This window comes from Zeus faber (genome assembly GCF_960531495.2).
Source record: "Zeus faber genome assembly, chromosome: 22".
Taxonomy (NCBI): domain Eukaryota; kingdom Metazoa; phylum Chordata; class Actinopteri; order Zeiformes; family Zeidae; genus Zeus; species Zeus faber.
Window position 1 is genome coordinate 17034852 of NC_137209.1, and position 13219 is coordinate 17048070.

The 13219-nt window shown below is 41.8% G+C and overlaps 6 protein-coding genes across 6 annotated transcripts; 4 read left to right on the forward strand and 2 right to left on the reverse strand.

Moving 5' to 3' along the window:
* Positions 1 to 1845: 1845 nt before the first annotated feature.
* Positions 1846 to 2157, reverse strand: LOC307247002 (histone H4; the record flags this gene model as incomplete). The annotated part of the gene is made up of 1 exon (XM_080023056.1): positions 1846 to 2157. The coding sequence occupies one exon, from the start codon at positions 2155 to 2157 to the stop codon at positions 1846 to 1848; it is 312 nt and encodes a 103-aa protein (XP_079879182.1).
* A 3941-nt stretch (positions 2158 to 6098) lies between these two features.
* LOC307247328 (histone H1-like) lies at positions 6099 to 6710 on the forward strand (the record flags this gene model as incomplete). The annotated part of the gene is made up of 1 exon (XM_080023476.1): positions 6099 to 6710. One exon carries the CDS (start codon positions 6099 to 6101, stop codon positions 6708 to 6710), a length of 612 nt encoding a protein of 203 aa, XP_079879602.1.
* A 1001-nt stretch (positions 6711 to 7711) lies between these two features.
* On the forward strand, positions 7712 to 8122 carry LOC307247331 (histone H3.2; the record flags this gene model as incomplete). Its single annotated transcript, XM_080023479.1, has 1 exon — positions 7712 to 8122. The coding sequence occupies one exon, from the start codon at positions 7712 to 7714 to the stop codon at positions 8120 to 8122; it is 411 nt and encodes a 136-aa protein (XP_079879605.1).
* A 1183-nt stretch (positions 8123 to 9305) lies between these two features.
* LOC307247339 (histone H2A-like) lies at positions 9306 to 9692 on the forward strand (the record flags this gene model as incomplete). Its single annotated transcript, XM_080023487.1, has 1 exon — positions 9306 to 9692. One exon carries the CDS (start codon positions 9306 to 9308, stop codon positions 9690 to 9692), a length of 387 nt encoding a protein of 128 aa, XP_079879613.1.
* A 645-nt stretch (positions 9693 to 10337) lies between these two features.
* On the forward strand, positions 10338 to 10712 carry LOC307247345 (histone H2B 1/2-like; the record flags this gene model as incomplete). Its single annotated transcript, XM_080023493.1, has 1 exon — positions 10338 to 10712. The coding sequence occupies one exon, from the start codon at positions 10338 to 10340 to the stop codon at positions 10710 to 10712; it is 375 nt and encodes a 124-aa protein (XP_079879619.1).
* Positions 10713 to 11448: 736 nt separating this feature from the next.
* On the reverse strand, positions 11449 to 11760 carry LOC307247348 (histone H4; the record flags this gene model as incomplete). Its single annotated transcript, XM_080023496.1, has 1 exon — positions 11449 to 11760. One exon carries the CDS (start codon positions 11758 to 11760, stop codon positions 11449 to 11451), a length of 312 nt encoding a protein of 103 aa, XP_079879622.1.
* Positions 11761 to 13219: the final 1459 nt, after the last annotated feature.

The following is a 13219-nucleotide window of genomic DNA, read 5'->3' on the forward strand; positions in this document are numbered from 1 at the left end:
TGTCCTAGGAAAAAAAATAAAAGTAAAAAATGTCTTTCTTATAGACCAACTAACTGACTCCTAAAACGTAATACAGTAAGTTGAATACTTATAGAACAAGATAAAAATATATAGAATAAAATTCAATAAAAATAAAATGAAATAAAATGGAATAGATAGAGGGAATATTCCTATGTATATACGGATATGTGCATTAAAGTGGCATGTGAATTAAGTAAACTGCCATGTCAGTACGAAGGTAAAGATGCTACGGTTGATATAAACCAACATGTATTCCTACAAATCTTGTTAGAGGGCGTTTCAATAAATGTAAAACAAAAACAAATGTTGCTTGAATGCTCCAAGAAATACTGGATTCTCCAGTTATCCTGCCTCCTGGCACTGCTGCCTCACAGGAAGAAGGTCCTGGGTTTGATTCCCGCCTGGGGCGCTGTTGGCACCGTGCTCCGGCGGGTTATCTCCCAAATAGGAGCCTTTCTGTGTGGAGTTTGCATGTTCTCCCTGTGCTCACATGGGGTTTCCTCCACCTCACGTCAGTAAGGACCCCCCTCAAAAACATGCACCCATCAACGTCTGACCAGCGATGGACACTTATCACCTGGTTCCCGGGCGCGTCCACGTATGCTGCCCACTGCTCCTGGCTGTGCCCCCGGAGGAAGGACAAGCCAGGATGAGTCAAATGCAGAGAGTCCATTTCACCGGCCACCATCAAAGCATGTGCGTGTGTGTGTGTGTGCAAGCATGTGTTGTAGTGTGGTGTGTTGTGACAAATAATGACTTTCTTCTCTTTCTTATCCACATCCATTTTGACATTAAATAGCACACTCTAATCATTCGTTTTGTTAATGTATCAAATATATTACATAAAAAATATTGGGCAAGCAGGCATTTTATAATGTATTCAGTTAAGTAAATAAATCATTCAGCATAACACAAACCCTAGCAAATTTCAAAATAAGATACTTCTGTCATAACTTAATTCTGACAGTGAGTAATTCATATAAAACAATGTAACTTAACGGTAATGGGGACATAACATGGGGGGACGGTAGCTCAGGAGGTAGAGCTGGTCGTCTAGTAATCTAAAAGGTTGCTGGTTTGATTTCAGGCTCCTCCTGCTCGCACGCTTTAGTGTCCTTGAGCAAGACACTTAAGCCCTAATTGCTCCTGATGGCTGCATCCGGTGTTTGAATAATTGTAAGTCGCTTTGGATAAAAGCGTCTGCTAAATGCAATGCAACATAACGGAACTACAGTGGGTTGATGGTGTTGTGTTTCAAGATTCAAGATTTTTTATTTGTCACATACATATACATACTTTCATACATATATGCAGTGAAATGTAATGCAACGCACACGGTGATAGCACACAATATGTCCTAGGAAAAAATAAAAATAAAAATAATTCTTTCCATAGGCCGACTAACTGACTCCTAAAACGTAATACGGTAAGTTGAATACTTATAGAATAAGATAAAAATATATAGAATAAAACACAATAAAAATAAATTGAAATAAAATGGAATAGATAGAAGGAATATGTCTATGTATATACAGATATGTGCATGTAAAGTGGCATGTGAATGAATAGAGAGGTAGTGTTTGGGACAATACAGCACAGTATACAACAGTACTGCGCAGCAATACGGCATCAGGAACAATTGCCTGTAATTGTCTTCCAACCGTCAGTGGGTTGCTATTGTTCTGTCCATTTCGCAGTTATGTGTTAACGAATCATTAGTTACATCTGTGTCTTGTTCTACATAAGGCCTGATGAAGGAAGCTCTTTACAGGGGACGTGGGGGGCCCTAAAAAGGGCCTTTGTTTGGTGGAGCTGTTGCAGAGTTTAACCGCCGAAGCCGTACAGGGTGCGTCCCTGCCTCTTCAGGGCATAGACCACATCCATGGCGGTGACGGTCTTTCTCTTGGCGTGCTCGGTGTAGGTGACGGCGTCACGGATGACGTTCTCCAGGAACACCTTGAGAACACCGCGGGTCTCCTCGTAGATCAGACCGGAGATACGCTTGACGCCGCCGCGGCGAGCCAGGCGGCGGATAGCGGGCTTGGTGATTCCCTGGATGTTATCGCGGAGAACTTTGCGGTGACGCTTGGCGCCTCCTTTGCCGAGTCCTTTGCCTCCTTTACCGCGACCGCTCATGTTTGCAGAGAGAGTAGAACGAGCTGTAGTGACGCCCTGTCCGTCAGTCCGTGGTGTTAAAGCTTCACAGCGGACGTAGAGGAGGCCACACTGGCCCTACGCTGCAGGTCTACAAACATTGTTTCGTCTTTGCGCTGGAAAATGATCAATGGGACGAGACTGTTCTGTTCCAACCGTCATCAGTACTTTATTTGAATATGAAATACGTTATCTGAAAAATCAATAATACATAATAATGATATTACAGACAAGATGCAGTTCTACCTCTTTTCAATAAGGTACTATTCTTTTTTCCTATTTAGGTACTTCATTTTAAATAACTCACAATAGATTATGCATTTTTACTGTGTTCTTTTTTCCAAATGAATTTCATTCATTTTACATTTTGAATGCTTTTGAATTCTGAAATTTCTACAATTGCATTGTGGGGGTCTCTGCCCACAGGTAGGGGTTTAGGGAGGGAGACGCAATCCTTTTTTTCCGGGGCTTGCCAACATGGCGAAAATTTGTATTATTTTCTGGACAAAAGGCCTGCTGGCCACAAGTATAAATAATAATAATAATAATAATTATAATGATGATAATGGTTTCGGGCGCAGGAGGAATGGCGTTTCGCTCGCTGGCTCCTGGTCGGCTGACGGGCCTGTGCACCGATTCCCTTTGTAAGACAAACAAACCTTAAGAAAGCTTCCTGCCCTGAGTCCCTTCCCCGAGTCCCTGCGGCTGAGTCTACCAGTTGGAGGCAGCTTGGCGGCCACGGAAAAGCCCCGGAGCCGTGCTGTCGTCTGCAGCCGGTGCTTGACCACACCCCTTGTTCAGCCACACGCATCCTATCAAGTGAATAGGGTGAACGGGTTAGTTCTTTAGTGGGTTTCAGTGCAAGTATTCGCCTGTCAAAGATATTTTGTTTTGTACCAATGTACCAGCATTTAGTATTGATATGAGCTGTCAATCCACAAGGTAAAAAATGGTCACAACACCCCAGAGAAAAGCATGCATGTCATCTGGTACAAAGCTAGTGATGATGTGAGAGAGGGGCAGGAAAAGAAGAAGTGCCAGGCCTGATGGGAATTGTATTCATTACTTTGCTATGTTGTGTAAATGTAGAACAAACTCCTTCCTATGTCATAATGTGAACCATGACCATATAAACGTGTGTGTAACAATATATCTAAATCTATGTAGTCACAAAAACATATATGCACGCCCATAATGAAGAACACAACCTCATATAGCCTCAGCCACATACCTTTATTTCAGCACACAGGGTTAATTGTGACACATTTTCACACTAATGACTCGAACACAGAAACTCCATCACAATTCCAAAGTAAGGAAAGATCCCATTTTCCAATGGTGCCATTTTGAATACAGCCCCTCATGATGTCCCCATCAAAAATGTCTTGAATGTCTCGTCCCACACCCAGGAATCTTTGTTTATAATTTTTTGCAAATGTTTCCTGTGGTTCTCAAGTACATCTTTCAGTTGAACATCTTGTAATAAATACATGAAAAAGGACCTATTCCTCAGATTTAAGGTGTTAGATTTACAGTAGAAGTGGATCTCGAAATCATTAACTAACTTCTTATCGTCTGAATATTTGTATGGCTCTATTTTGAAATAAGCAGAAGCAAAAACGTTATTTCTTCATAAGTATTTTATTGTAAAATAAAGTTTTTGATGTGATTCCTCTTGGAGCTTGTGGAGCCTGATTCCAGATAGCGGCCATTTGGTCTCCTCTACTGACTAAATATGTAATTTTTTTGGAAATGGGAATGGTTTTAAATGTATTTAGTCTTTAATAGATAAGAATATTTATCACAATAAATTGCAGATGAATATAATCAATCGCCTATTCCTCACAGACTAAAGCAACAGATAACTAGAAAGATTCATAACTTGATGACTATGAAGTCCATTCTTAGTCATTTGCTTTCATCTCGTGGCTGAAAGTTGTAACTGCACCCGATGGTGCCACGCACCAACCTTGAACACGACATATTCCTCGTTTTGGCAAAATATATTTGTTGAGTCTGATTCTGATTGTATAGTACATTTGTGTAGTGCAGTTTAAACAAAGGGACAATTCAAAATGCAAGAAAGCAGTGTATTCAGTTTCCTTAATATAGTGTTGAATGTACATTCAAGTTCGAAGAGTCGGATTCATCAAAATACCTGACCAGCTATGAGTCACAGCTGTTCAACTCTGTCTTACCAGATTTAAAGTTATATTGTTAAACTGATAAATATTTTTAATTCATAACAAATCTGACACTTTGTTCATTTTAATGATGTTTTTCAATGATGGATTAACACAGCTTTGTGATGCAGTTACATATTTTTGCCACTAAAGGGCTGCAAATGATCACGGATTCTTTAAAGAGATTATTACAGGTATTTTGGGTTCAAATTAAACAATTAACTGAATTATTTGGTCTCATTTTATCAAGACACTGTAACACCAGATGTAAAAGAAATGTCTGTTTATTTTAATATATATTTTATATACCACAACAACTATATATGTATATAAAAATCATCTTGTTCTATCCTTAAGGTAGTAGTTATGTATTTATTTTAATAGTCCATCCCCTGTACATTTCTGATGAATTCTATTTGATTCTGCCGAGAATGTGTAAATATGTTGAATACATTGAATATTTTGTTCGAGCTTTGTCACTTCAATCTCAGATCTCCACCGTCATTCCTAGAATCCAGAGATAAATATAAGAAATATGACTTCATTCTCAGCGTAAAAATGATAATAATAATAATAATAATAATAATAATAATAATTATAATTATTATTTGTAAAATCTATAATCATGATATACACTATTGTTAATTGGTTTGTATGTTTTATATACAAACTATCATAAATTTATAGGGAAAATTACCCTTGGCTTTTTATTTTTAATTTCAACACAGCTTGTGACCACAGCACCAATCGAACAAACTTCAAATTATTAGATTTGAATTGAACATTTTGTCTTGATATTCAAAATTCTTGGTTGAATTTTGCAAATCTTTTTTTTTTCACATGACAGTTCTATCAGGTGGCACTAATCATCCATAAATCAATAAGTATTTCCTATGGGTTCATTGTCGATAAGACTATGAATTAAATTGAGCAGTTGTAGGACAAATAAATATGGATAGAATCGCTCATATCTGAAGGATTAACAGATAAAGACACTTGACGTGGTTCAATGTCTCAACATCTCAGCAAACGATCCGTGTCCTAAATGGTGGGATGAATATTACCTGATAAAGTAACATTAGACAACAAACACCTCCATGTTCCTCATCCTCTTCATCACTCATTTGTTTTGAATTAAAGTTGTTTCGTCATCACTATTTGATTTGAAAATCCAATGTAATAGACGATGGAAACGAAGGTTGATCTCCCATCAACGACGCAGCATGTGTGTTTAAAGGCGAGGAGAAAGTGTGTGTTTAATGGATCACACATCGGACTGGAGGACTCATTTCACCTCCTGTCCCTTGTCCAACATCTCTACTAAATGGGCGACATTTGTTTTTGTTCTAGTTTTCGGTTTAATAGTTTAAAAAGACAAAATACGAACAAGTGGACAAATGAAGTCAACCTTTCCGTGCTGCAAAACGCAGCTTTTCAGTGTCCGTTACAACAACGCTTCGGTCTCCGGCACTAAATGTACATTTTTATTGAACGGTAACAAGTTGTCTTTGTGTCCGTTACACGTTATAGCCCCAGAACTCACTGGATCCGTGTATTTTATCCCCAAAAGTCAGCGGAGAAAACACAAAGTGAGGAGACGTTTCTGCCGCAGCGCGAACATCACGGCTTGAGTCTCTGCGGTTCTCATGGTGTGTTTAACTCCAGCCCCCGCCTCGTTCCAGCCTCAATCTGCTCAGACTCCACAGTGAACTTTGTCAATCCGCCTGAAGAGAAGGAACAATGGCAGAAGTCGCTCCAGCCGCTCCGGCCAAAGCCCCCAAGAAGAAAGCTGCGCGTCCCAAGAAGACAGGACCCAGCGTGGGGGATATGATCGTTGAAGCGGTGTCCGCTTCCAAGGAGCGTAGCGGCGTCTCTCTGGCCGCCGTCAAGAAGGCTCTGGCTGCCGGGGGCTACGATGTGGAGAAGAACAACTCCCGTGTCAAGATCGCCGTCAAGAGCCTGGTGCTTAAAGGAACCCTGGTCCAGGTCAAGGGGAGCGGAGCCTCCGGATCCTTCAAGATCAACAAGGCGGACACCAAGAAGCCCGCTAAGAAAGCCGTCGCTCCCAAAGCCAAGAAGCCCGCTGCAGCCAGGAAGCCCGCTGCGGCCAAGAAGCCCATCAAGAGTCCAGCTAAGAAGGCTACAGCCGCCAAGAAGTCACCCAAGAAAGCCAAGAAGCCACCCGCCAAGAGCCCCAAGAAGGCGGCTAAAAGCCCCAAAAAGCTGCCAAAAAGCCCCAAGAAAGTTGCCAAGAAATCCGCTGCAGCCAAGAAGGCTCCAGCTAAGAAAGCTCCGGCGAAGAAGGCCGCTAAACCCAAAGCAGCCAAGAAGGCAGCTCCCAAGAAGAAGTAAACTCATTTCATCCTGTTCCACACACAAAGGCTCTTTTCAGAGCCGCCCACACCCTCATAGAGAGCTCTCCTACAACGACTGTTGATGGACAAATTGACATGTTAAGAAAAATCACAATAAATCCATATTCAATAGAAAGTAACTCAATGTCTACACGACACTGATGTGCAGCCTGTACAGAGAACCATCTGATCATCTCATTGTGACTTGGCGCCGCCCGATAGCAGCCGCCTGCACATGCGTTCCTCGTTAATAATGCACATTTTAGGATATTTATCCGTTTTTTTTAACACTATGTCCGCCAAAAAATGCCACTCACCTTTTAACTAACTGCTATTACGTTTTTTGAATCAGTTAGTTTCAGTTAGTTAGCTCGGTAGGAACTAGTTTAGCTATTATGCTCGGTTTAGTTACTATTGCGCATAATCTACGGGTGCCTTGCAAAGACAATTCACTGCATATATGTATGAAAGTATGAATATGTATGTGACGAATAAACCTCTCCAATCGAAATAATAATAACATATAATGATACTTGACAGTTATTATTAATAATAAACATATTACGATGCTAATACATAATCATAATTATAATAATCATAAAAATCATAAATATATAAACGTTTTATATATAGTTGTGAAGTATACAAATAAAATGTTCATTAATTATTATTAATTTCACAGTTATTTAGGTTGATGTGATAGGATAACATTTTACTTCATATATATTTTTTCATTATTACATTATATTATAAAAAAGAAAATCTTAACTCCATGACACATATTTTACATATATAACATCAGTGTTTCTAGAAAATAACTCGATAAACTCAAATAAAGAACTTTTCAATGTGTTTTGGCGCAACTTTCATGAATCACGGTCACGTTACAACCCATGGACCAATCAGCACACAGCACGAGCGCCGCAGGGACTATAAATATCTCAGCTTCACCACTGCGGCTCATTCTTGTCTCCAAACCATTTGAGAGAAACTTCAACCATGGCCAGGACCAAGCAGACCGCCCGTAAATCCACCGGAGGAAAGGCTCCCAGGAAGCAGCTTGCCACCAAAGCTGCCCGTAAGAGCGCCCCGGCCACCGGCGGCGTCAAGAAGCCTCACCGTTACAGGCCCGGTACCGTGGCTCTCAGAGAGATCCGTCGTTACCAGAAATCCACCGAGCTGCTCATCCGCAAGCTGCCCTTCCAGCGCCTGGTCAGAGAGATCGCTCAGGACTTCAAGACCGACCTGCGCTTCCAGAGCTCCGCCGTCATGGCTCTTCAGGAGGCCAGCGAGGCTTACCTGGTCGGTCTGTTCGAGGACACCAACCTGTGCGCCATCCACGCCAAAAGAGTCACCATCATGCCCAAGGACATCCAGCTGGCCCGCCGCATCCGCGGAGAGCGCGCCTAGACAACCACTACTCCAACCCCAAACGGCTCTTTTAAGAGCCACCACACGTTCCATCAAAAGCTGTATTCCACTAGTGTACTCTGTAGATTAATTACACGTATTTCGTCGAGCCATGTAACGCTCAGGTCGTACGCCACATCGTCGTTGATCAAACACTGTCAAAATGTATTATATTAATATATATATTAAATATCACTTTAAATTGATTGCAATTACACAGTAACTGCTGCATTGTCTCCACGTCCCAGTCCGTCCTTACAGATACTCTCTCGAACCTCATTATTCACGCTTAGTAATGTATTAAAATATCTAATGCACATGAAGATATGAGTTACGTTCTGTAAATAACATCGGGGTCTGATATCTGCGTGGGGGGGTCTATATCGATTAGTTGTTGCAGAAATGATCTCCCGTTCACCACACTATTATGGGTTGTTCCAGGAATAATGTTAGGACATGGTTTCCACAATCCCACCTTGTGTGTTTAATGGTGTTTCATTGTCGACAATGTTAAATCTATGTATATTTATTGAGTAAAAGCTTACATTGTGCTTATGTATAAAGCTGCTGCAATTTGGGAAACAGTATACAATTCATTGAAACACATTTAAACATGCTTTTATAATGTGAAATATACATATAATTTTTATTGTACAATGATACATTGAGTATGCTCTGGATCCACGTCTCCTACATTTAAATGATTGTTTTTATTCATGTTTGAAAACCCATGTTTTTGTATATTTATTCTGTAGATTTATGTCGGTTTATACTAAAGATAATATGCAAATCATATCTTAAAATATATATTTTGTGAAAGATATAAAACACGATAGTGTTGAGGAAAAAAATGGCACAATTTTGTAAAAGTCATATAAAATCAAATACAAACAACAGTTTAATTTCATAATATGAAGAAGATGTTTAAAAACCCACATATTTGAATATTTATTTTCTGTAGATTTATGTGTTACTGTCTAAAAGCTTTGAGTTTTGGCGGAATTTTTAAAGAATCATTTATCCAATCAGCGGCCTCAGTTTGGACCAATCACATAACAGGAGATTTAACGGCGCGCGAGCCGCGAGGTCTTTCTTCAGATCTGACCAATAGCAGCTTCCCTTGCAGGATATAACAGGTCGCGTCGCGCCGAGCGCTCATTCTATCTTAGCAGCGTCTTGAACCATGTCTGGAAGAGGCAAACAGGGCGGCAAAGCCAGGGCGAAGGCCAAGACTCGCTCCTCCCGCGCCGGACTCCAGTTCCCCGTCGGCCGCGTTCACCGGCTGCTGCGCAAAGGCAACTACGCTCAGCGCGTCGGCGCCGGCGCCCCCGTCTACCTGGCGGCCGTGCTGGAGTATCTGACCGCTGAGATCCTGGAGTTGGCTGGAAACGCCGCCCGTGACAACAAGAAGACCCGCATCATCCCCCGTCACCTGCAGCTGGCCGTCCGCAACGACGAGGAGCTCAACAAGCTGCTGGGCGGCGTCACCATCGCCCAGGGCGGCGTCCTGCCCAACATCCAGGCTGTGCTGCTCCCCAAGAAGACCGAGAAGGCCGCCAAGGGGAAGTAAATCGACCGGACCACTTCCAGAAACAACCCAAAGGCTCTTTTAAGAGCCGCACACATCTTTGTACAGAGCAAATCTCACAAGTTAAAGTTGTCGATAACATCCCATAATCCAGCTCAATAAGGACACAGCGCGAGTGGTGCCATCATTGACGGATGTTGTGTGGCTTACTTCATTTTGCTTAAAGCTATAAAAACGTCACAACATTGTCTATTTACAATACATGTTTCCCTGCTTCTTCCCTTAAATATACACTATTTTTTTTTATTCCCACAATATTAACCTGACTAAGATGGAAGTGTTTCACTTTATTTTAAAACAAAAGAATTGTGTTAAATGTCAAAATTAATATGAACAATTATTAATTCGACCAAAAAGGAGCATGTTACTCAAATTGCTGTCATGGTAAACCATGCTGTGCGTTAATTTTATTAAGTATTTTTCAATAATCAGATAAATCAGATTTACAGATATTTGTCTCAAGTCTGCTAAAGCCTCGAAACCAACTGGCGCATGCCCAGTGTGGCTTGAAGACTCTACCCAATCACATTTCTGGAGCCACAGAGCCTCATTTGCGTCTAGATTCTATAAATTAAGCAGCACCGGCAAAAGCTCCCCAGTGATACACTGTGTCTCGGCACCGTCATCATGCCTGAACCCGCCAAGGCAGCGCCCAAGAAGGGCTCCAAGAAAGCCGTGTCGAAGACCCCCAGCAAGACCGGCAAGAAGCGCCGCAAGACCAGGAAGGAGAGCTACGCCATCTACGTGTACAAGGTGCTGAAGCAGGTCCACCCCGACACCGGGATCTCCTCCAAGGCCATGGGCATCATGAACTCGTTCGTCAACGACATCTTCGAGCGCATCGCCGGTGAGGCCTCTCGCCTGGCCCACTACAACAAGCGCTCCACCATCACGTCCAGGGAGATCCAGACCGCCGTCCGCCTGCTGCTCCCCGGAGAGCTGGCCAAGCACGCCGTGTCCGAGGGCACCAAGGCCGTCACCAAGTACACCAGCTCCAAGTAATCTGAGCTGTCAGCTTCTCAAACAAAAGGTCCTTTTCAGGACCACCCACCCTGTCCAACGAAGGCTTTTCTCTCTCAATTACTCAATTGTTACGTAACGAAAGCTTACGTTATGTGTTCATATCTATTTAGAGTCAAATATACGAAAATGTTGTAAAATTATTTCATTTGTTCTTAACACTTGAACACTGGTTTCTATTGTCAGCATAATTAGCTTTATTAAGTACTACACAGCGTATAGATGGTTTTTATTTAACAACTTACTCATACATGTGCCAAACCAGGGCACTGAGAGGAACCCCGCATCATCGCAGCGCAAGTAAGCAATGTAAACAGACCATATTGTGATATTTGGGCAAAATGAAGTACTGCCCAACATTCCAAAAATAAAATGCCGAAGTTGTCAACGACGGCACCACTCGCATTGTGCACTGATTGAACTTCTAAGTGACCTGGATTATGGGATGTTGATGACAAGGCACCAAACACTAACAAATGTCAACGTACTACAGTCGTAGTACAGTTCTGACTTAGCTCCGACAACGCAATATACATATGAAATCAATGTAGATAATCGTGGTAATGGCAACATTAAAACTACGACCAGTGGATTGTTGTTCTGCCCGTTTTGTAGTTATACGTGTCTTGTTCTACAAAAGGCCTGATGAAGGAAGCTCTTTACAGGGGACGTGGGGGGCCCTGAAAAGGGCCTTTGTTTAGTGGAGCTGTTGCAGAGTTTAACCGCCAAAGCCGTACAGGGTGCGTCCCTGCCTCTTCAGGGCATAGACCACATCCATGGCGGTGACGGTCTTTCTCTTGGCGTGCTCGGTGTAGGTGACGGCGTCACGGATGACGTTCTCCAGGAACACCTTGAGAACACCGCGGGTCTCCTCGTAGATCAGACCGGAGATACGCTTCACGCCGCCGCGGCGAGCCAGGCGGCGGATAGCGGGCTTGGTGATTCCCTGGATGTTATCGCGGAGAACTTTGCGGTGACGCTTGGCGCCTCCTTTGCCGAGTCCCTTGCCTCCTTTACCGCGACCGCTCATGTTTGCAGAGAGAGTAGAACGAGCTGTAGTGACGCCCTGTCCGTTAGTCCGTGGTGTTAAAGCTTCACAGCGGACGTAGAGGAGGCCACACTGGCGAGACTGTTCCCGTCCAACTGTCATCAGTACTTTATCTGAACATGAAATACAATAATATCTGAAAAATGAACAATAAATGATAATGATAATATTACAGACAAAATGCAGCTCTACCTATTTTCAATCAGTAACTACTCTTTTCCCTTAGGTATTTAGCCACTTCATTTTAAAATAACTCACAATATAATTTGCATGTTCACTGTGTTCTTTGTTCCAAATGAATTACATTCATTTTACATTTCATTAGTAACATTTCTATGTTGCAGAACTGACTTATTCGTTTCCAGTGTGATTATCTCTGCCCTTATCTGATTTTGACAAATCAGATAAGGGCAGATGGAAAACCAAAGTATATGATTCTGACCCAACTACAATTTTACTAAATCAAAACTTAATTATAGGAACCATACAAATGTCTAATAAAACTGCATGATATAAAAGATAAATCGTTATTCCACAGATGCATTTAATTTCACTAAATACATAATTACACTCTACATGCTGTGTGTGTGTGTGTGTGTGTGTGTGTGTGTGTGTGTGTGTGTGTGTGTGTGTGTGTGTGTGTGTGTGTGTGTGTGTGTGTGTGTGTGTGTGTGTGTCCCTCTCTACATTTTAAACAGTTTGCCATTAAGATGTATTATAAACATGTTCAAACACATTGGAACTTTGTCTTAATGAGATGAGTTTGATGACAAACGTTGATGTTTTTTCCCCAATAGTTTGAAGCCTCTGAGGCCAGTCCACGATGATTTACAGCCATCTAGCGGCGGAGACGTGAAACTACATGGAACTTACATAAAGACAATCATTTATTTTAGAAAGTAATGGTTCTCGGAGCTGCAAAATGGTAGGAGGGTGAGGGGGATGAATGAATACAATAATGAATTTGTTTGTGGGGTATTCAATTTGAAATTGACCAGGTCCTATTTTAGTGACGTTCTGCAGAAGGCCCAGATCCACTTAGCACGGTCCACTACTGCTTCTCGTAGTAAAACAAACTGTTTATTGTGGTTAGTAAACACCTGCAAATATGGCAGTCTCTTTCCCTCTTGCTCTCTATGTTTCTGTCTATGTCGATCACCCACAGGAGAGCAAGGGGCAAAAAAGCTTGCAGTGTGTTAATAATCTGCCAAAAACTGGTTGAAATGTTTCCTCCTTAACCCAAATGTTCCATACATGATCTCAATGATTAATTTTCACTGTTTATACTGAAAATAGTTGTTTTGGTTGTTCTTTAGTGCAGTGGTTGCAAACTTTATTTTGTAGTTCACCCCTCGAAGATATCTTTCCAGCTGAGTACATCTTCACTGGCATTGGAAGAAAAATCACAAAAATTAATATAAAAAATGTACTGTATGTGCAT